The following is a 23,958-nucleotide window of genomic DNA, read 5'->3' as shown; positions in this document are numbered from 1 at the left end:
AGAAGATCTGGGCATAGATATTCTTTTTGAACTGTTTAATGGAATATATGAGTTTGGTGTATTGCCCGATGATCTCTCGAAATCAGTATTTATAACTCTGCCAAAAATTCCTGGAGCTGTTGACTGTGAAGATTATAGAATAATCAGTCTTATGAATCACATAATAAAGATTTTGTTGAGAATTGTTCTGAGTCGAATTAAAAACAAGTTAAGCCCAGAAACTTCTAAACTGCAATATGGGTTTATTGATGATAGAGGAACTAGTAACGCAGTTTTCATACTACGAATGCTTCCAGAAAGGGCAATTGAATATCAAAATGGTGTCCTTTTATGTTCTATTGATTTCATTAAAGCATTTGACAAAGTGCTACATGAAAAATTATTTCAAATTCTCGTTAAACTAAACATAGATGGAAGGGACCAACAACTGCTTCGAAACTTATCTTGGAATCAAATGGCGGCGGTATAAATTGATGGTAATATAAGCAGTTGGACTAAAATTCAAAGAGGAGTTAGACAGGGATGCGTTGCCTCACCAGAATTATTTAATATCTATAGTGAAATGATTCTCAGAGAAACAGAAGACCTAGATGGGATAAAAATTGGAGGTGTTAAAATCAACAATATAAGATATGCAGATAACACTACCCAAATAGCAGGTGCTGCAGAAGACCTACAAATCCTCCTAGTCAAGGTATTACAAACAAGAGGAAGGGTCTCAGCCTGAAACGTCGACTATACCTCTTCCCAGAGATGCTGCCTGGCCTGCTGCGTTCACCAGCAACTTTGATGTGTGTTGCTATTACAAACAAGTGCAGATTTTGGTCTAACCATCAACTGTAAAAAAATCAAATGTATGGTAATATCAAAACAGCAGGATACTCCCAATTGCCAATTGTTCGTCGGTAACCAAGAGATTGAACTAAAGACCAGCTTTAATTACCTCGGTAGTTTTATATCACAAGGTACTAGAAGTAAAGTAGAAACAAAAAAAAAAGAATTGCCATTGCCAAAAACCAGCTTCCAAAAAATGAAACCTATTTTTACCAGCAGACACATTTCTATGACAACAAGGCTTAGGCTACTAAAATATTACATCTAGTTAATCCTGCTGTATGTTTCCGAAACATGGACTATAACACCAGAACTCCAAAGAAACTTAGAAGCAACAGAAATGTGGTTTCTTAGAAGAATGCTGAAAATATTATATAGAGATAGGGTAACTAATGAGACAGTACTCCAATGTGCCCATACAAAAAGATCTTTAATGAGAACATTAAATGAGAGGAAACTTAAATTCCTGGGCCATGTCATCAGAAAGGGAGAAATAGAATGCTTTACATTACAAGGCCGTATGCCTGGGAAATGCGGAAGAGGAAGGCAAAGAAGAAAATATATGGATTTTGTGAAAGAACTAACCGATCTAAGTGTGCGAAATATCAATGATGCTCTGAGGGATCATTCGATGCGGAGAGCCATGATCGCCCAAGCGTGTAATGCGGAAGGCAAATGAAGAAGAAGGTGTTTATCATTTTGGAGGACCTGACCTGGGTCCAGCACATAAACGCAATTACGAACAGAGCAGTCAGCGCTACTTCCTTAGGAGTTTGCAAAGATTTGGCATGACGTCTAAAACTTTGACAAACTTCTATAGACGTGTAGTGGAGAGTATACTGACTGGCTGCATCACGGCTGTGGTATGGAAGCACCAATGCCCTTGAACTGAAAATCCTACAAAAAGTAGTGGATACAGCCCAGTCTATCATGGGTAAACTCCCCCACCGCCACCACCATTGAGCAGATCTACACAAAACGTTGTCATAGGAAAGCAGCATCTAACAGCCGGGACCCCCACCACCCAGGTTCAGCTCTCTTCTTGCTGCTGCCATCAGGAAGAACGTAAAAGAACCTCAGGGCTCACACCGCCAGGTTCAGGAACAGTTAATACAGGAACCCCTCACCTCCACTCCTCTGACTCTCAACACAGGAGCCCCTCAGGGCTGCGTACTGAGTCCCCTCCTTTACTCTCTGTATACCCATGACTGTATCGTCACCCACAGCTCCAATCTGCTAATTAAATTTGCCGACGACACTACATTGATTGGCCTAATCTTAAACAATAATGAGGTGGCCTACAGGGAAGAAGTCATCTCTCTGACACAGTAGTGTCAAGAAAACAATCTCTCAATGTCGCAAAAACAAAGGAGCTGGTTGTAGATTACAGGAGGAATTGAAATGGGCTAACCCCAATTGACATCAATGGATCTGGGGTTGAGAGGGTAAACAGCTTCAAGTTCCACAGCATCCACATCACCGAGGACCTCACGTGGTCTGTACACACCAGCTGTGTGGTGAAAAAGACACAACAGTGCCTCTTTCATCTCAGAGTGTTGAAGAAGTTTGGTGTGGGCCCCCAAATCCTAAGAACTTTCTACAGTGGCACAGTTGAGAGCATCCTGACTGGCTGCATCACTGCCTGGTATGGGAACTGTACCTCCCTCAATCGCAAGTCTCTGCAGAGAGTGGTGCGGACAGCCCAGTGCATCTGTAGTTGTGGACTTCCCATTATTCAGGACGTTTACAAGGACAGGTGTGTAGAAAGGGCCTGTAGGATCATTGGGTACTCAAGCCATCCCAACCACAATCTATTCCAGCTGCTACCATCCGGGAAGTGGTACCACAGCATAAACGCCAGGACCGACAGGCTCCGGGACAGCTTCTTCCACCAGGCCATCAGACTGATGAACTCACACTGACTTGAGTGTATTCTATATTACACTGACTGTTCTATTTATTATAAATTACTATGATTGCACATTTCACATTTAGATGGAGATGTAACGTAAAGATTTTTACCCCTCATGTATGTGAAGGATGTAAGAAATAAAGTCAATTCAATTCAATTCAATACCCCTCAACCATCAGGCTCTTGAACTAAAGGAGATAACTTCACTCAACTTCACTTGCCCCATCATTTAAATGTTTCCACAACCAATGCACTCACTTTCCAAGGACTCTTCATCTCATGTTCTCAATATTCATTGCTTATTTATTTATATTATTATTTCTTCTTTTTGCATTTGCACATTTTGTTGTCTTCTGCAATCTAGTTGAACGCCCTAGATGGGTGGTCTTTCATTGATTCTATTATAGTTACTATTCAGAGGTTGAGAAACTCAGTTACAGAGAAAGGTTGAATAGGTGAGGACTTTATTCCCTGGAGCGTAGAAGAATGAGGGGAGATTTGATAGAGGAATATAAAATTATGAGGGGTATAGATAGAGTGAATGCAAGCAGGCTTTTTCCACTGAGGCAAGGGGAGAAAAAAACCAGAGGACATGGGTTAAGGGTGAGGGGGGAAAAGTTTAAAGGGAACATTAGGGGGAGCTTCTTCACACAGAGAGCGGTGGGAGTATGGAATGAGCTGCCAGATGAGGTGGTAAATGCGGGTTCTTTTTTAACATTTAAGAATAAATTGGACAGATACATGGATGGGAGGTGTATGGAGGGATATGGTCCGTGTGCAGGTCAGTGGGACTAGGCAGGAAATGGTTCGGCACAGCCAAGAAGGGCCAAAGGGCCTGTTTCTGTGCTGTAGTTTCTATGGTTCTATGGTTCTGTAGACTTGTTCAGCATGCCCACAAGGAAAATGAACCTCAGGGTCAAATATGGTGTCAAATATGTATTTTGATAATAAATTTACTTTAGCAAAGAAGGCCCAGCAGCGTCTCTACTTTCTGCGAAGGCTGAGAAAAGTCCATCTCCCACCCCCCCATCCTCGCCACATTCTACAGAGGTTGTATCGAGAGCATCCTGAGCAGCTGCATCACTGCCTGGTTCGGGAATTGCACTGTCTCGGATCACAAGACCCTGCAGCGGATAGTGAGGTCAGCTGAGAAGATCATCGAGGTCTCTCTTTCTGCCATTAGAGACAATTACACCATAAGCTGCACCCGCAAAGCAAACAGTATTATGAAGGACCCCACGCACCTCTCATACAAACTCTTCTCCCTCCTGCCATCTGGCAAAAGGCACCGAAGCATTCAGGCTCTCACGACCAGACTGTGTAACAGTTTCTTCCCCCAAGCCATCAGAATCCTCAATACCCAGAGCCTGGACTGACACCAACCTACTGCCCTCTACTGTGCCTATTGTCTTGTTTATTATTTATTGTAATGCCTGCACTGTTTTGTGCACTTTATGCAGTCCTGGGTAGGTCTGTAGTCTAGTGTAGTTTTGTGTTTTTTTATGTAGTTCAGTGTAGTTTTTGTATTGTTCATGTAGCACCATGATCCTGAAAAACATTGTCTCATTTTTACTGCGTACTGTACCAGCGGTTACAGTCGAAATGACAATAAAAGGTGACTTCACTTGACTTGGGATGCATTGGGAATAAAGTTGATGGGCCGGTACGACGTTGTGGGCATTACAGAGGCTTGGTTGTTACAGTGCCAGAAATGGCTGCTGAGTGTGCAGGGTTTAGGCATTTCAACAGGGAGTGGGAGGGAGGTAAAAGAGGTGGGGGGTGGCATTGATAAATCAGGAATAGTGTCAAGCTGTAAAAGGGAGGACCTTGTGGAGGGATTGTCTACTGAGTCCGTGTAGGCAGAAGACAGAAACAGGACGGGAGAAATCACTATTGGGAGTATTCTATAGACACACCAATAGCAACAGAGATACCGAGGAGCAGATCAGGAGGCAGATTTTGGAAAGGTGCAAAAATAACAGGGTTGTTTTCAGGGGTGACTTCAATTTCCCTAATATTGATTGACACCTCCTCAATGCAAAGGGTTTAGATGGGGCAGCATTTGTTAGATGTGTCCAGGAAGGATTTCTGGCACAATATGTAGAGACATGCCAACTAGAGGAGAGGACATACTGGATCCAGAACTAGGTAAGGATTTAGACCCAATGGTGATGAAGGACCAGTAAGATATTTCTAAGTCAGGAGGGAGTGACATGCTCTGTTCCTACGCAGTTGTTGCAGTTTTACTTCCAGCTGATAGAAGTTGCAGGCTTGTTACTGTAACCTTACAGACATAGAACACTACAGCACAGAAACAGGCCCTTTGGCCCATCTAGTCTGTGCCAAACTATTAATCTGCTCTCAGTTCCATCAGCCTGCACCTGGACCGTAACTCTCCATACCCCTGCCATCCATATTTCTCTTAAATGTTGAAGTTGAACCTGCATACACCACTTGCTCTGGCAGCTTGTCCCACCCTCCGAGTGAGGAAGTTTACCTTTATGCATTTCACATTTCACCCTTGACCCATGACCTCTAGTTGTAGTCTCACCCAACCTCAGTGGGCAAAGCTTACTGAACAAACCCTACTTACTGTAAACTCTTGAGAATTTTGTATACTTCTGTCAAATCTCCCCTCAATCTTTGTGTTCGAGGGGATAAAGTCCTAACCTACTCAACCTTTCCCGAAAGCTCAGTTGTTTAAGTACCGGCAATATCCTTGTTAATTTTCTCTTAACTCCTTCAATTTTACTTACATCTTTCCTGTACGTAGGTGACCAGCATTGCACATAATACTCCAAATTAGACCTCACCAACGTCTTATACAACTCCAATGTAAAACCCCTACTTCTGTACTCAATACATTGATTTATGAAGGCCAATGTGCCAAAAGCTTTCTATATGACCGTACCTACCTGTGATGACCCTTTCAAGGTATTATGGATCTGTATTCCCAGATCTCTTTGTTCTACCGCACTCCTCAGTGCCCTACCGTTCACTGTGTGAGACCTAACCTTGTCAGTCCTCCCAAAGAGCAACACCTCACACCTGTCCGCATTAAATTCTGTCTGCCATTTTTCCAGCTGGTCCAGATCCCACTGCAAGCTTTGATAGTCTCCCCCACTGTCCACTACATCCCCAGTCTTGCTGTCACCCGCGAATTAGCTGATCTTTACCACATTATCATCCAGATCATTGACATGGATGACAATCAGCAATGGGCTCAGCACTGATCTCTACAGAACACCTCTAGTCACAGGCCTCCAGTCAGAGAGGCAACCACCTACAACCAGTCTCTGGCTTCTTCCACGGGGCCAATGAAGCAGAGCAGTAACCTAGAGTTATAGAAAACTACGGCATTCAAATAGGTCCTTCAGCTCATCCAGCCTGTGCTGAACCAATCTGTCTAGTCCCATCGAATCGCCAGCATATATCTTGAAGTTTTTTAACTTAGTGGCCACAGTACATGATAATCTAAAAAAATAATTACAAGTATATATATATGTATATTAAATAGTTAAATTAAAAATAGTGCAAACACAGAAATAATTTAAAAAAAAACAACAGGAATTCTGCAGATGCTGGAAATTCAAGCAACATACATCAAAGTTGCTGGTGAACGCAGCAGGCCAGGCAGCATCTATAGGAAGAAGCGCAGTCGACGTTTCAGGCCGAGACCCTTCGTCAGGACTAACTGAAGGAAGAGTGATAATTTTAAAAATGTGCATTAGTGTTAGCGGGTTCAATGTCCATTTAAGAATTGGATGGCAGAGGGGAAGAAGCTGTTGCTGAATTGCTGAGTGTGTGCCTTCAGGCTTCTGTACCTCCTTCCTGACAGTAACAATGATAAAAGAGCATGTCCTGGGTGACGGGGGTCCTTAATAATGGACGGCTCCTTTCTGAGGCACTTGTCCTTGAAGGTGTCCTGGATGCTATGGAGGCTGGTGCCCATGATGGAGCCGACTAATGGCCCTCCGAAGCTTCTTTCGATCCTGTGTAGCGGACGACCCCCCTGCCCCCATATCAGAAGGTGATGCAGCCGGTCAGAATGCTCTCCATGGCAGGCCTGTAGAAGTTTTTGAGTGCTTTAGGTGACAAACCAAGAGGAGAAGCCGAGGGTTTATAGATGGTGCACATTGTGCCGTGGTGGAGGAGCGAGTCAATGTTTGCGATTGTGGACCGTGTGACAATCACGCAGGCTGCAGAGGGCAGGTAGACCTGAGTGGACCAGTGGATTTAGAAAGGGTAAGCAGGTTCATACTCGAAATTTTAATTGCCAGGGTAGGGTTCTATCATGACTGGAATAAACAATATGCAAAGAATGGGAGTAACAGAATAATTTTTAGGATGTCAGTCCAAGTCAGTGAGACTGTGTATTTATGAATAACTAGAGATCTATGTGATGTAGCATTTTATTGACAACTAATAGTTTAATTCAAATATATACAGTACAGATTTATATAAATTTACATTAGACCAAGCTATCTGTACAGCTTACTTGTAAGCGAGAGCAATACACCCTGTACAAACTCAGAATGGATAGATGTAAACATATTAAACAGTGGAAAAAGTTTGCTTGAATCCATTTACTGTATATCTGGACGTCAGTCTTATTCAGGCAATGTACTGCTTTCACATTTTAAAACTATGTACACTGTACACAAATATGGGATTTTTAAACCTGGAAATTTTTGTTATACAACACTGCAAACTTCATTTCCATTTGCTCGAGAGTGTTGGTCATTATCTCTGCAAAAGAAGGTGAAACAGCCATTATTGCAAATGTTCACACAGCATCTGCTGTAGCTAGAGAATCTTTTATTGCATAACAGACTAAGAAATACAGATCTGCCATAGTGAAAGACCCTTTGGTTCTTGTGCAAATCCTGTCTCCCTCCCCATCGTCCCTGTTTGCAGAAAAGTTTCGGGACTTGCCCTTCTACAGAAAACCAGGCCAGCTCTCAGCTGCTGAAGGGCGGGTCAGGGAAAGTGCGGGATATGAGGGACACACCAAGTGGGGCTGCGGCTAGCCAAGTCAGTGCATCGTCCGTGTGTGGAACCCCTGACTTGAGACATCCATATGTGGCGTCAGCTTGACCATTCGCTCTGCCTCAGCTAAAGTTGCTGTCAAGATGACCGATCTGTTCAGCGTTCTATGACCTTTGCCCCAGCTATATGGTGTGTCTGTGTAGCACGTCATGTCAAAATACTATGAAATATTATTCCATTTTACTGCTTTTAAAATCTGTGCTAATATTTGCTGGCATATTTAGTGGGTATCTAATGTGTATATAGTTGAGTGACAGGGTGAAGAAATGGCTCTACCAAAGGAGGTGTAAGGTGCTCCTTCCCTCCGCTATCCTGCAGGTCACCCTTGGGCAAGGTGTAGCACCTACTTAGCCCCCACACCCCCACCCCTGATTAAGGCCAAGTGAAGCCATGGGAGCAGGTCATATGAGCAGCCGGTGCATATCACAAGTCCTGGTTATGCGACCACTGACACCAGGCAGACAATCTCTGAAGAGTATTTATAATGGCTGGGGTCACCGGTCTTGTAAAGACACTGCCCAGAAGAAGGCAATGGCAAAGTAGAAAAATTTGCCAAGAGCATTCATCGCCCACATCATACGATTTGGCACATAATGAATGAATTAAATGTCACAACTTCACACCCCCTCAACGTGTTTTTAATGCCAAATCTTTTTGGTCAGTTCTCAAGTAACAGGGATATTCCTACAGCAATTTCTCAAATGCTTTGTCTAACTCTTAGGTGCTAACATTGGAAGCTTCCACCCAATTTGCTTTTTTTATAATGGTGAATGCTGATGGCCCCAGTTATTTATACTGCAGAGACCTAGTCTTCATCTCATGGGCGATGGCACGGGGAAACCAGGACTTTGCTGTCCTACGTTTAGGGGAGACTGAAGCCTTCAGTCAAGAAGGCTTAAAAGCAAGGGTGAAAATGAGCTGCCTTCATAAACTCACCGCAGATCTTCAAGTGCTTTCCTGTTCTTCATCCTGACTTCCTCATCGATTGGGTACAATTTAAAAAGAATCAGTCCAAATATAATTAGGGAAATAGGTGCTGGTGCAACCAACATCTTCAGGGTAAGGTGTACTGCATCAGGTTGAACGCATCCCCGGGTCAGGTAACCTGCAAAACTGGAGGAGGAGAATTTAATGAGAAAACTGTTCACGTAACTGCTGACGACAGCTGCAGGTCGAATATTGCAGGAAGCACCTTATTTGCAAAAATTGAGTGGATTTGCTGTTACAGAGTCATAGGCCCTTCAGTACGTCTGGTTTCTGCTGGTGTTCCATCAACCTGCACCCCTCCCATCCAAGAACTTATCCAAACTTCCCTTAAACGTTACAACTGAACCTGTGCCCACCACTTCCACACTTACACCGCCCTCTGAGTGAAGCAGCTTTCCCCTCGTGTTTCCTTTCAACATTTCACCTTTCACCCATGACCTCTAGTTGTAGTCCCACCCAGCTTCAATGGCAAACACCTACTTGGATTTACCCTGTCTATACCCCTCATGATTTTGTATACCTCTATCAAATCTCCCCTCATTCTCCTATGCACCAGGGAATAAAGTTCTAACCTATTCAATCTTTTGTTAAGCACCAAATTTCTGGAATAGCACAATCCAAGCAAAAGATTGTTGTAAAACAGTGGCGTCTGAAAAGAGGATGCTGTCCAAGTTGCATGCTATCTTGTACAATGTCTCCCATCCACTACATAATGTACTGGTTGGGCACAGGAGTACATTCAGCCAGAGACTCATTCCACCGAGATGCAACACAGAGCGTCATAGGAAGTCATTCCTGCCTGTGGCCATCAAACTTTACAACTCTTCCCTTGGAGGGTCAGACACCCTGAGCCAATAGGCTGGTCCTGGACTTATTTCCTGGCATAATTTACATATTACTATTTAACTATTTATGGTTTTATTACTATTTAATTATTTATGGTGCAACTGTAACGAAAAACAATTTCCCCCGGGATCAATAAAGTATGACTAGGGACTAATCATATTCCATTTTAGGGTAGTGGTGGAGAATCTATTTCATGCAGATAGCACCAAGGGTAAAACAAAAAGCTCGACTCTATAGAATTTCTAGGCTGTAGAGCAGGGGTACCCAACCCTTTTTATGCCTTGGACCCCTACCATTAACCCAGGAGTGCAGGACCCCAGGTTGGGAACTGCTATTGTAGAATAAAATCAAGAGGACTTGTTCAATGTCAAGTCACCCAGAGAAACTGAAATAAATGGGAATACAATTAAAAGGGTGATTCTGTTATATTGCTTAATTATATGATGGAACCAGAACTTGCCTGGAAACACATAGCTTTGTCTTTAAACCAGAACAAGTTAGAATAGGGCTAGGTTTTTCTTTATTGTGTAATTGGTTTTGCATAAATTAAAACACAAAATGCAGTGTCAAAGACAACGTATTCAAGGGTGATTAAAAATAAGTTAAATGAAATTATGTATCTGATTCTATATAGAACATTTACTTTAATGAGAAGGGGCTTTAAATTATCGTGAAGTGGCTAATTTTATCATCATATCCCCCACAGTGAATGGTACAATGACACAAGGGATATTGAAACATTATAAATACATTTCATAATGACTCATTTGCAATCTTTCCACAATACATTTCAGATTCTTCAGAATTACCCCCGGTAATATTAAATTGACCCAAGTCAGGCTCTAAATCGCACTTAACTGTATGTCCGTGTACTAACTATTATGTCAGTCTGCTATTTAAAAAAAATTTGGGATGCAAGCACTTCCCTCTTAGCTGCGCAGGTGCGTGGCCACGCAGTTACTGAAGTGCTCCCGTGCACATAGCCTTCGTTGCCACGCACCTGACATTGTCTTTTAAATAATATTAATATAATTTTTAAATTATGGACGGTTTGCTCAGGGAACCACCCACACTATCCATTGAGCCTCTGTCCCACTGTGTCTGTAGGACAATTCATCCTGAGCACTGCTTGTGGTATAAGGTGCTTGCATGGAAGAACTCTTCAACAAAGGACGGATGATGCAGCAATGTCCAAATTAGAGGGAACATTGGGTGCAAGTTAATCTAGCAGAACCTACATCCTCAGAGACTCATCTAATGCTGTTATCTAGTTTCCTTCAGCTCCCCATCATATTGTTAATTAGGAAAGTAAATCAGAGCTACACACTCGAGGCTCAGCGTGGAGATTCCAAGGGACACCCCGGATGCAAACTTGGTGAAGAAGACATAGAAAGAATAAAATATCGCTTCATGTCCTACGGACTCTGGATTCTTCAGTTTGAAGTCATCAACAACATCAGGTAACATGGACCTGTTAAGAGAGCAAATAGGGAGTATTTACTGATACCACAGGTTTTCAATTCTGCAGGATATCATAGCATTTGTAGATGGTGAAATCCTTCTTGCTTGACTATGAATTGAAAAACAGACAATAAAAAAGGGTGGCACAGTAGAGTAGTGGTTAGCACGACGTTTTACAGTACCAGCAACCCGGGTTCAATTCCCGCCACTGCCTGTAAGGAGTTTGTACGTTCTCCCCGTGACCGTGTGGGTTTCCTCCAGGTGCTCTGGTTTCCTCCCACAGTCCAAAGATGTATGGGTTGGGAGGTTAATTGTTCATTGTAAATTGTCCCATCATTAGGTTAGGATTAAATTGGGGGGTTGCTGGGCAGCGGGGCTCGAAGGGCTGTATCTCAATCAGTCAATCAATAAATAAAAATGATATTTTGCACATTCACTCAATCAGATTTATCACATTGAAACATACAGTATCTTGTTAGTGCTAACAACCTACACACTCAAGTATGTGCTGGGGACAACCCGCAGATGTTGCTACACATTCCAGGGCCAACCTAGAAGGTTTCCTTATTCATTTTCCAATATATATCACGAGGAAAGGCAGACACACATTAAACAATTAAGACTGATCAACGGCTGTTGCGTGTGTCTGTATTTTTTTTCCCAATTCCTGTGCAAGTAGACGTCCTTCCAACGTGGAATGAAATCTGCACTTCTGATTGAGTGTTTGATTACAGTCAGGCACAGTAACGATACTTTCCCGGAAGAAGACAGGAATCACTTGCATGAATCTGATACTTTGTGATTAGGCTAGGGTTAAATCAGGAGTTGCTGGCAGTGTGGCTCGAAGGACCAGAAGTCTTATTCCGCGCTGTATCTCGAAATAAAAATAAGAAAGTACATTTTTTAATTTGCCATTATGCATGAACCGTTAGGTTTTTTTTAGAATTTATGTGGAGTATCCTCTAATTTCTCACCATAAATATAGGGGCAAATTATTTTTTTTTTATATATATATATATAAACTTAATTCATAATAAAAATATTCTATGCAAGGATAAACCACGCAATTCCTTTCACTCTTACATTCATAGTTAATGCGTTACATAATGTTCTATTACATTTCTGAAAACCAGTAAGATTGTTGCCACTCATGTGGCCCCCGGGGTGGGGAACTACTACAATAATTGAGGGGCTTCCTCCCCAGCAGGAGAAGGACCCCACACCGAGTCCTTGTGGGGGCTGCACCAAGCTAGAATGCGTCCCATGGCACGTCCTCCTGCAGCCTGCAATGCGCCAATTGGCAGCCTTCCCTGACGGACACATGGGAGAAACAGGAGCGGGAGTAGGTGATCCGGCCGGTCGGGCCTGCTCCACCGTTCAATAAGATCGTGACCTGATCTGGCCATGGACTCATCTCCACCTACCTGCCTTTTCCCCCCATAATCCTTAACTCCCCTACTATGCAAACAACTATCCAAATCTATCTTGATGTGCTGGCAGACTAACAAGTCTGGGGCAGGCCAAGGGCGTCTTTCCCCAAGTTTATGATCTGCCGGCAGCAGCTGATGTTGGTCTCCGTAGATCGGAGAGCTGCTTTGGGTGAACTGTGGCATGGCTTCAGCCTTCTCCACACCCTCTTCGAGAAAACAGTCTGCAGAGAGCAGATTGGCGAGAACTTGGAAGAGATTGCACTAAATGCTGTTTCCTAGGAGCAAAATTACTGCCACCTGCTCTCCCATGTACCCATTCTTCTGTGAGTCACTGTTTAACAGCAGAATCCCCTTGAGAACAGAGAACGTGACAGCACCTGTTCTGTCACTGGTCAAGAGCCTGCCAGTCATTGACAGAAAATGAATTAACCTCACATCCCATAACGCAGTCTGTTCCACCTGGTGTCTTCACTACTCAGCTCTGCCGCAATTCTTTCCCCCCTCACAGACTTCAATGTGGCAGGGCCCCCCCCTTCCTGAAAAGCTGCGCAACCTGTTTCGCAAGACACTCAGAACTGCAGAGCCGGCAAGGACGGTTGGGCGTTGTTGAGAAATCCTGACTTACCATGGCAACAGGAAAGCAGCGGCCACACTCATTCCAGAGGCAAACGACACAATGTAGGCCACAATTAGGTTCCCCTTCACCAGAACGTTCAAAATAAGAAACGGCACTGCTGACTGCAAAAAAAAAAAAGAGGGGGGCAACATGCTCAAATTAAAATTCTGCTGGCGATTGAAACAATACAATGAAAATTAACTGAGATCACAGCCATAGAGCCAAGATCCCAAATCAACTGGAGTACTACATGACAAGTTCCCACATGGGGAGGCTGATCAAGATGGTTCAGTCGCTGTGCATTCAGGATGAGGTAGTAAATTGGATTAGACATTGGCTTTGTGGAAGAAGCCAGAGAGTGGTAGTAGAGGGTTGCCTCTCTGACTGGGGGCCTGTGACTAGTGGAGTACCACAGGAATCGATGCTGGGTCCATTGTTGCTTGTTTATATATCAATGATCTGGATGATAATGTGGTTAAGCTTGCGGGTGACACTAAGATTCAGGGTGCAGTGGACAACGAGGAAGGCTATCATGGCTTGCAGAGAGATCTGCATCAGCTGGAAAAATGGCAGGTGGAATTTAATGCAGTCAAGTGCAAGGTTTTGCACTTCAGTAGGACCAACCAGGAAAGATCTTACACAGTGAACGGTAGGGCACTGAGGAGTGCTGTAGATCAAAGGGATCTGGGAATACAGATCCATAATTCATTGAAAGTGGCACCACAGGTAGATAGGGTTGTGCATTGGCCTTCATAAATCAAAGGATTGAGTACAGGAGATGAGATGCTTTGTTGAAGTTGTACAAGATGTTGGTGAGGCCTAATTTGGAGCATCGTGTGCAGTTTTGGTCACCTATCTACGGGAAAGCTGTAAATAAGCTTGAAAGAATACAGGGAAAATCTACAATGATGTTGACGGGACCGGAAAACTTGAGGAAAAAGGAAAGATTGAAAAAGTTAGGACTTTATTCTTTAGAACAAGAAAATTGAGGGGAGGTTTGATAGAGGTATACAAAATTATGAGGGGTATAGATAGGCTAAATGCAAGCAGGCTTTTTCCACTGAGGTTGGGTGGGACTGCAACCAGAGGTCATGGGTTAAGGGTTAAGGGTGAAAGGTGAAAAGTTTAAGGGTTCATGAGGGGAAACTTCTTCACTCAGAGGGTCGTGGAATGAGCTACCAGGGCAAGTAAGTGGTCTATGCGAGCTCAATTTCAACATTTAAGAGAAGTTTGGATAGGTACATGGATAGTATGGAGGGCTATGGTCCAGGTGCAAGTTGTTGGGAGTAAGCAGTTTAAATGGTTTCGGCATAGACTAGATGGGCCTAGTGGCTGTCTCAAAGCTGTACTTCTCTTCCTTTTAGTCTCGAAAACAGACACAACTGCGCAAATTTTAAAAAATATTCATGAAGGGACATATTGGACAGGCTGAGGCAGCATTTAATTGCACATTCTCTAGTCGCCCTTAAGGTGGCAGTGAACTTTTTCCTTAACTTCTGCAATGGTAAAAATGCCACAATGCTGACTGTGTGTCCTTTACCATTCATCAAGCTGAACTGATCTGATTATCACCATCACGTGCCAAGCTTGGGCTGTTATCCTAGAGCCCAAATGAATTGTGCAATCACAATATAAACAATTCGTCTTTCACAGTGATAAGAAAAAACGTTGATTCAGATCATTTCTGGGATTTGAAATTGAAAAAAAAGTTTGACCTGGCAGTTAAACACTGACTCAGTGACTGACGGGTTAAGGCTGGGGTCATAACATTGAAGAGTACAGCACAGAAACAGGCCATTCGGCCCACAACATTCTACTGAACCAGCTAAAAAGTAAATCAAAAACACTCAAACACTAATCCCTCTGACCTACTCAATGCGCATATCCCTCCATCTTCCTCACATCCATGTGCCTATCCAAACGTCTCTTAAAAGCCTCTAATGTATTTGCCCCTACCACTATACCAGGCAGTGCAGGCTAGGGTTATAAGCTCTAGTTAAATTTAGCTACACTGCAGCTGGAAATGCTGGAGGAACTCAGCAGGTCAGGCAGCATCCATGGAGGGGAATAAGCGTTGACGTTTCCGGCTGAGTCCCTCCGTCAGGACACCGTCCCAGCTGGGTTATACACCTTTAAGGCAAAGTCACTACCAAGCCAATGAGGCAACTTCAAAACCAGCAAACTGATCTGATAAGATTTTGAAAGAGGGCTATGCGGAAAATCGATGCTTTCAGAACACTGACCGCCATGTGGGCAACCTTGAATTGCTGATGGAACAGAACACAATTCAGATCATTGACTGCGGAGTGCAACCACTCTGTGAAGACGATACGTTTTTGGCTCTGTATTGCTGTTTATCTTGATGAATACCAGGGCCAATGGCCCTGTTATTGATATTTTGACCAATGTCACGATTGGGCAATTGTAGATTTGCTCAAAGTACATTAGAAAAGGGAGCTAATTTAATTTCTCATCGACGTCTCATCACTGTGCTTAACCCAAGAGTGAGAATAACAAAATTAGATAGGGCTTCAAAGGGGAATCACGTAACTCATTTGCTACATGCAATAATCACTGTTTCCCGGAGCAGCTCAAAGTTTAGAAGAAAAGAAAGATTCGAGTTGTTGCTTCGATCAGGTGTTGGATATTTATTATTTACTCTTTTAGGGAAACAGTTCGGAGTTGGCTCTTCCGGCCTTTCGAGCTGCACTGCTCCGACAACGCCCGACCAATTCGATGAACCCTAACCTAGTCACGGGACAGTCTGCATCGACCAGTTAGCCTACCCCGTACATCTTTGGGCTGTGGGAGGAGACCGAACTCCCAGGGGAAGCCTCACACACTCCACGGGGAGGACGTACAGAGACTCCCCACAGACGGCGCCGGAACTGAACTCCCAACTGTGGCGCAAATATCTGTGCTGATAGCTCATAAAGAAATGTAATAGAATCCATAAATAGCAATGCAGAGCCAGAGATGTATTACTGTTGCCAAGTGGCTACTCTGTCAACACAGCTGGTATCTTGTGCTGTTGTTAAGCTCAGTAATCAAACATGCCAATTGCACTCTGTCAACATTTGATCAGACTTTTATCAGTAAACTATTCTGTTTCAGACTTATCAGATAACCTGCTTTCGGACAAAGGTTCAAGAGTGAGAACGATGGAGGGGACAGTCTGAAAAGCAGCTTTCTATTGCCTTCAATGAGGGATGAAGGGAAACGGTGCCATCGGCTAGGTTGGGCTGAGGACAGAAGACGGCAGTAACTGGGAGACGGCACGACTGTGTGACCTTGAAAGGTGTTTTTTTTTTCCGGGAAAAGGACGGGATGATAATCACCACATGAGAAGAAGAAATCCTGGGCAAAATGAGAAGGCCCAAAACTGATCGGATAGTGGGTGTCTGAGCTCATATGACTGGCTGCTCCCTCACAGGAGTGAAAGGGCACCATTACTGGCCATCCTCAGCTGGTCCTCTTTCGGGTCTGGTCAGTGAGAAACAATAGCCAATATTGTTTAGGCTTCGGGGCCTGCACTCACTGGAATTCAGAAAAATGAGCGGTGACCTCATTGAAACCTACGAGACAGTCTCAAAATAGAGGGGCGTCCTTTCAGAGATGAGGAGGAATTTCTTTAGCCAGAGAGTGGTGAATCTGTGGAATTCATTGCCACAGGTGGCTGTGGAGGCCAGGTCATTTGGTATATTTAAGGCAAAGCTTGGTAGGTTTTTGATTAGTCAGGGCATAAAGGGATATGGGGAAAGAGACTGGGGCTGAGAGGGAAAATGGATCAGCCATGATGAAATGGCCTGATGGCCTGATTCTGCTCCTATATCTTAAGGTCTTATATTAATTTAGCAGGAGGTGCAGAAGCCTTGGGTCCCACACCACCAGGCCCAGGGTCAGTTGCTGCCTAACAACCATCAGGCTTCTGGCCTGGTGTGGATGCCTTCACTCACCCTGCCTCAGTGCTGAAGTGACTCCATGGCCTGTGGACTCTGCAGTATTTTCTCAGTATTATTCATTTACATTTTTATTATCTGCACAATATGTCCTCTTTTGCACGTTGAATGTTTGTTTATGTTTGGCTTTTCATGGATTCTATTGTATTTCTTTATTTTTCTGTGGGTGCCTGAAAGAAAGTGAATCTCAAGGGGTGCACAGTACTGTGCCAAAGTCTTAGGCACATATAGGCAGCTAGGGTGCCTAACACATTTGCACAGTACTGTATTTGTCAACGTGGACTGGAGAGCGAATTTGTAAACCTGGTAGGAGCAAAGGATGTTGGGAAAGGCGAGGGTGTGGGACACGTGGCAGAGAAGGAGTGCCTGGGGCAGGGATTGGCATGGTTGCAGACACACCCAGCCCTGAGACACCAGGCAAGATCATTTGTTTCCAAATAATTGGTTTATTGATCATGACAGAATGTCTCTCTGGTGCCTCCCGCTCCCTCCCCTTTTCCCAACCATGATTCCCCTCTCCCTGCCCCTTTCCCCAACCATGATCCCCCCTCCCTGCCCCTTTTCCCAACCATGATCCCCGCTCCCTCCCCTTTTCCCAACCATGATCCCCCCTCCCTGCCCCTTTTCCCAACCATGATCCCCGCTCCCTCCCCTTTTCCCAACCATGATCCCCGCTCCTTCCCCTTTTCCCAACCATGATTCCCCTCTCCCTGCCCCTTTTCCCAACTATGATTCCCCTCTCCCTGCCCCTTTTCCCAACCATGATTCCCCCCCCGCCCCTTTTCCCAACCATGATTCCCCTCTCCCTACCATGATTCCCCTCTCCCTGTCCCTTTCCCACTTTCAGTCCACAATAGACACCCATATCAGAATCAGGTGTATCATCACTCACATGTCATGAAATTTGTTTTTTTTGTGGCAGTAGCAATACAGTGTAATACACAAAATCGCTATAGTACTGTGCAAGAACCTTAGGCATCTTAGCTATATATGTGTGGCTAAGTCTTTTGCACAGTACTGTAACTAGTATTCGTACCTTGATAAAAATTTTACTTTGAACTTTTTCACCCAGCCTGATCTGGTTTATAGAAACACCTGCCAGCAGGGGGTGATAGTCAACAGTGCTGAGCAGGAAGATGGCCAACTTGTCCCACTTGATATACTGTTGCTGTCTGATGCAGCAGTCTTGACTATCTATATTTTCCTGTCTGGATTTTATTTTCCTTTGGATAACTATTTTGGGAAGAGACAATTGTCACCCAGGTTTTTAGCCAGTAGTCTAAACATTTCTCCCCTTACCAAATTTGTTTACCCATTTTCTAATTTCAGCCGTTGTGGCTTTTATTAATAACCCTCTTCTGAACCTGCAGAAGCAAACATACTGACATTTCTCACCAGCCCATTCCACATTAACCACCGTGGTTAAACTTACTGACATGCCGACATACACAGCAGTCTTCTTGCCAAATCTGGTCAAAAACCATTGCCAAAAAGGGATGGTCAAGGTCGCAGAGAGCTGAAAAAAGAATGAAGTTATTTCTTATTGCATTGCAAGACTGGATACATGGACCCTGAAGTTGCTAGCCGGTCAAATGTAAAATAACTCAGCAGGCTTTAAATGACTAATTCAGTTGAAGAGCACATTCTTCAGAAAGTGCCAAAGTGCTTGCAAAAATGGCAAATGAATAGAGTTCTTTCTGCACTATTGTCTTGTAAATTCTTGGATGTCATTGCGTTGCCTGTTATGGTGTTGTCTTGTGCTTTATGATTGGCAACGATCCACAATCGATTCTGGGAACTACGTCTGTGTGAGGTGCATCCAGCTGCAGCTCCTTGGAGACCGTGTTAGGGATCAGGAGCAGCAGCTGAACGACCTTCGGCCTGTACGGGACAGGAAGGAGATCATCGATCAGAGTTACAGGGAAGTAGTCGCCCCGAAGTTGCAGGAGGTGAGTAGTTGGGTGAGTGTCAGGAGAAATGGAAAAGTGAACAGGCAGCTGGCGCAGAGCACCCCCGTGGCCATTCCTCTCAATAATAAGCATACCGTCTTGGATCATATTGTGGAGGTTGACCGCTCATGGGAATACCATGGAGATCAGGTTACTGGTATGGGTCCGTGGTGCGGAAGGAAAGAGGGAGAAGAGGGGAGTGGTAGTGATAGGGGACTCCATAGTCAGAGGAACAGATAGGAGATTCGGTGGATGGGATGCCCGAATGGTATGTTGCCTTCCAGATGCCAGGATCAGGAACATCTCAGATGGTGTTCACAGCATTTTGGAGGTGGAGGGAGAGCAGCTGGGTGTCTTGGTATATATTGGTACCAATAACATAGGAAGGACAAGCAATGAGGTCCTGAAGAGATAGTTTAGAGAACTAGGCAGAAAGCCGAGAAGTAGGACCTTCCGGGTAGTAATTTCTGGATTGCTGCCTGTGCCGCGCGCCAGGGAGCAGGGCTTCAGGTTGTTGGATCACTGCTGGGGGAGGTATGACCTGTTCAAAAGTGACGGGTTGCACCTGAACCCCAGGGGAACCAATATTCTCGTGGGCAGGTTTGTTAGAGCTATTGGGGAGGGTTTAAACTAACTTGGCAGGGGAGTGGGAACTGGAGTGAAGGGACTCAAGATAGACAGATAGCATGCAGTCAGACTGTCAGGACGGGCAGGCCGATGATAGGACAAAATTGCAGCCGGAAGGGTGAGTATCAGTGCATTAGGGATGCCGAATCAAAAAAGGTAACAAATACAGTACTCAAAGTGTTATATCTCAATGCATGGAGTATACGGAATAAGGTGGTTGATCTTGTTGCACAATTATAGATTGTCAGGCATGATGGTGCAGCCATCACTAAATCACGGCTGAAGGATGGTTGTAGTTGGGATCCGAATGTCCAAGGTTACACGTTGTATCGGAGGGATGGGAAGGTAGGCAGAGGGGGTGGCCTGCCTCTGCTGGTAAAGAATGGCATTAAATCAGTACAAAGGTGTGACATAGGATCGGAAGGTGTTGAATCCTTTTGGGTTGAGTTAAGAAACTGCAAGGGTAAAAGGACCCTGATGGCAGTTAAATACAGGTCCCCCAACAGCAGCTGGGATGTGGACCATAGATTACAACGGGAAATAGAAAACGTGTGTCAAAAGGGCAATGTTACGATAATCATGGGAGATTTCAACATGCAGTTCAGTTGCGAAAATCAGGTTGGTAATGGAGTTTGCTGAATGCCTACGAGATGGCTTTTTAGAACAGTTTGTCGTTGAGCCTACCAGGGGATCAGCTGTACTGAATTGGGTGTTACGTAATGAACCAAAGGTGATTATGGAGCTTGAGGTAAAAGAACCCTTAGGAGACAGTGATTACAATATGAATGAGTTCAACATGAAATTTGATAGGGAGAAAGTGAAGTCTAACTTAGCAGTATTTCAGTGAAGTAAAGGAAATTACAGTGGTATGAGAGAGGAGTTGGCCAGAGTAAATTGGAAGGAAATGTTGGCAGGGATGACAGCAGAGCAGCAATGGCATGAGTTTCTGGGAAAATTGAGGAAGGTGCAGGATGTATGTATTCCAAAAATGAAGAAATACTCAAAGCTAATGTAAAAGTCAAAGAGACGGCATACAACAAACCAAAAATTAGAGGGATTGGGAAGCTTTTAAAAACCTACAGCGAGCAACTAAAAGAATCATTAGAAGGGAAAAGATGAAATATGAAAGCAGGCTAGCAAACAATATCGAAGTGGATAGTAAAAGCTTTTTCAAGTATGTAAAAAATAAAAGAGAGATGAGAATGGACATAGGACTGCTAGCAAATGAGGCGGAGAAATAATAATGGGGGACAAGGAGATGGCGGATGAACTAAATGAGTATTTTGCATCAGACTTCACTGTGGAAGACACTAGCAGTGTGCCAGATGTTGAAGGGTGTGAGGAAAAAGAAGTGAGTGCAGTTACTATTACAAGGGAGAAGATGCTCAAAAAGCTGAAAAGCGTAAGGGTACATAAGTCACCCGGACCAGATGAACTGCACTCCAGGGGTTTGGAACAGATAGTGGTAGAGACCTTGGAGGCATTAGTAACGATCTTTCAAAAATCACTGGACTCGGGCATGGTGCCAGAGGACTGGAAAATTGTAAATGTCACTTCACTCTTTAAGAAAGGAAGAAGTCAGCAGAAAGGAAATTATAGACTAGTTAGCCTGACCTCAGTGGTTGGGAAGATGTTGGAGTCAATTTTTAAGGATGAGGTGATAGAGTACTTCGTGACACAGGCCAAGATGGGACAAAGTCAGCATGGCTTCCTTAAAGGAAAATCTAGCCTGACAAACCTGTTGGAATTCTTTGAGATTACACATAGGATGGATAAAGCGGATGCAGTGGATGTTGTATATTTGGACTTTCAGAAGGCCTTTGACAAGGTGCCACACATGAGGCTGCTTACCAAGTTAAGAGCCAATGGTATTACAGGAAAGTTACTGGCATGGTTAGAGCATTGGCGAATGGGAATAAAAGGATCCTTTTCTGGTTGGCTGTCAGTGACTAGTGGTGTTCCACAGGAGTTGGTGTTGGGACCATTTCTTCTTTTTATACTGTCTATCAATGATTTAAGATGATAGAATAGATGGCTTTGTTGCCAAGTTTGCATATGATTCAAAGATTGGTGGAAGGGCAGGTAGTGTTGAGGAAACAGATAGGCTGCAGAAGGACTTAGACAGATTAGGAGAATGGGCAAGAAAATGGCAAATGAAATACAATATTGGAAAATGCATGGTCATGCACTTTGGTATTAGAAATAAATATGCAGACTATTTTCTAAGTGGGGAGAAATCAAAAAATCTGAGATGTAAAGGCCCACAACATGCTGGAGGAACTCAGCAGGTTGGGCAGCATCCGTGGAAACCATCAGTCAACGTTTCGGGCCAGAACCCTTCATCAGGACGGATGCTGCCCAGCCTGCTGAGTTCCTCCAGCGTGTTGTGAGTGTTGCTTTGACCACAGCATTTGCAGAGTATTTTGTGTCTGAGATGTAAAGGGACTTGGGAATCCTTGTGCAGAACACCCTAAAGGTTAACTTGCAAGTTGAATCGGTGGTGGGGAAGGCAAATGTAATGTTAGCATTTATTTCAAGAGGTCTAGAATACAACAGAAGGGATGTGATGCTGAGATTTATAAGGCACTGGTGAGGCCTCTCCTTGAGTATTGTGAACAGTTCTGGGCTCCTCATCTAAGATGAGATAATCTGGCATTGGAGAGGGTCCAGAGGCGGTTCACAAGGATGATTCCAGGAATGAAAGGGTTATCATTCGAGGAACATTTGATGGCTCTGGGTCTATACTCGCTGGAATTTAGAAGGATGAGGAAACCTTTCAAATGTTGAAAGGCCAAGACAGAGTAGATATGGAAAAGATGTTTCCCATGATGGGAGGATCAAGGACAAGAGGGCACAGCCTCAGGATAGAAGGGCGACCACTTAAAACAGAGATGTGGAGAAATTTCTTCAGCCAGAGAGTGGTGAATTTGTAGAATTTATTATCACAGGCAGCTGTGGAGGCCAGGTCACTGGATGTATTTAAGGCAGAGATTGGACACGGCATCCAAGGTTACAGGGAGAAGACCGGGGGAGTGGGGCTGAGGAAGGTAAAAACGGATCAGCCATGACTAAATGGTGGAGTGGACTTGATGGGCCCAGATGGCCTAATTCTGCTCCTGTGTCTGCTGGTCTTATGCTTCACATGCTGGCAGTAAAGTGACTCTGATTCTGATGTGCAAGAGCACTATTCTCACACTCAGCTCAAAAGTGAAATGGCTTTCTCCGAATAGATAAAGGGCTCTTTTATTTCTATTTTTGACCAAATTATCATTGGAGAAAACAAAATGTCAGGATGTATAAATGTAATATGTCAATTCTGGCTTTTGAAAATAACACACTCCATTCAGGGCTATGATTATATTTAGTGGGAATACTTGACATTCTATATCATCTGAACTCGTCACATGCTGCCAACACAACCTCCAGTCAAGCTGTTTGTGTATTTGACAGAGTAACCATAACTGGATTATTTAAACTGTCCTTAGCACCGTTAGGAAAGATTGTGCCCATAATAACTTGCTATAAACCTATCTAAAAATGTAGAGGTCTCAGTAGTTTTAATATTCTGTGCCTGCTAATATGAAGAACTGATAAGCAAAGTTTTGGGCCTACTCTGGGGTTCGGACCGGAGGACTCAATTTTGGTTCGGAATGTTGTTGCCTGCTTCAATTTTTTGCATGATTTATATACATTTTTTTCTTTCTCTTGAGCATTGAGTAATTTTTTCTTTAATTGGGTTCTTTCAGGTTCCTTGCTTTGTGACTACCTGTGAGCAAGCAAACGTCAAGGCTGAGTAATTCATACATTCTTTGAAGATTAATGAATCTTGAATTGATTGAATAAATATGGCTCTGTTTAAAATAAAAACCTAATTTTCTCTTCAGCCTGGTGATCATTTGAACAGCAAAACCTCAATCAGTTCACTACAATTTCCTCCTCTTTCCCATGACCAATGTCTTTGCATCATGTCTTAGTACAATCACGGCCAGAATCACAATCCTTGGTTTCAGTGAAATGCGTTTTAAAAAGGGACAAACCCGCTGTATTCAAAAGGGGGGCACAGCCTCCTCCCCACCAGTCTCCCAATCCTCCCACAACCCGCAGCAATCCTGGTCTGACAATTACGTTGTGGGTTTAAGCAAATGCACACTTATCTGTAAAAGGCCCTTTGAGAAATAGCTTCCCTTTCCAAAATGCGTTGCGTGTGAACTGACCCATTATAAAACCTCTGCTTCTGAGAAGTGATAATGAAGATTAGAATACTGGAGGAAGGCTGAAAAGGGAAGGT

General features: G+C 43.8%; 1 protein-coding gene across 1 annotated transcript in view; it reads right to left on the bottom strand.

Moving 5' to 3' along the window:
- Window positions 1–7,150: 7,150 nt before the first annotated feature.
- Window positions 7,151–23,958, bottom strand: part of mfsd2ab (MFSD2 lysolipid transporter A, lysophospholipid b) — a 79,200-nt gene continuing 62,392 nt past the window's right edge. The window contains exons 10-14 of the mRNA XM_063033914.1: window positions 18,527–18,610; window positions 13,145–13,257; window positions 10,956–11,099; window positions 8,732–8,908; window positions 7,151–7,495 (exon numbers count right to left, since the gene is read on the bottom strand). Of these exons, the coding sequence (XP_062889984.1) occupies window positions 7,441–7,495; window positions 8,732–8,908; window positions 10,956–11,099; window positions 13,145–13,257; window positions 18,527–18,610 (573 nt within the window). The 3' untranslated portion in view covers window positions 7,151–7,440. The remainder of the gene's footprint in view (window positions 7,496–8,731; window positions 8,909–10,955; window positions 11,100–13,144; window positions 13,258–18,526; window positions 18,611–23,958) is intronic.

Source organism: Mobula hypostoma, chromosome 26, assembly GCF_963921235.1.
Source record: "Mobula hypostoma chromosome 26, sMobHyp1.1, whole genome shotgun sequence".
Lineage (NCBI taxonomy): Eukaryota > Metazoa > Chordata > Chondrichthyes > Myliobatiformes > Myliobatidae > Mobula > Mobula hypostoma.
Note: the sequence above shows the minus strand (reverse complement) of the source record. Positions and strands in the feature narration are given on the sequence as shown.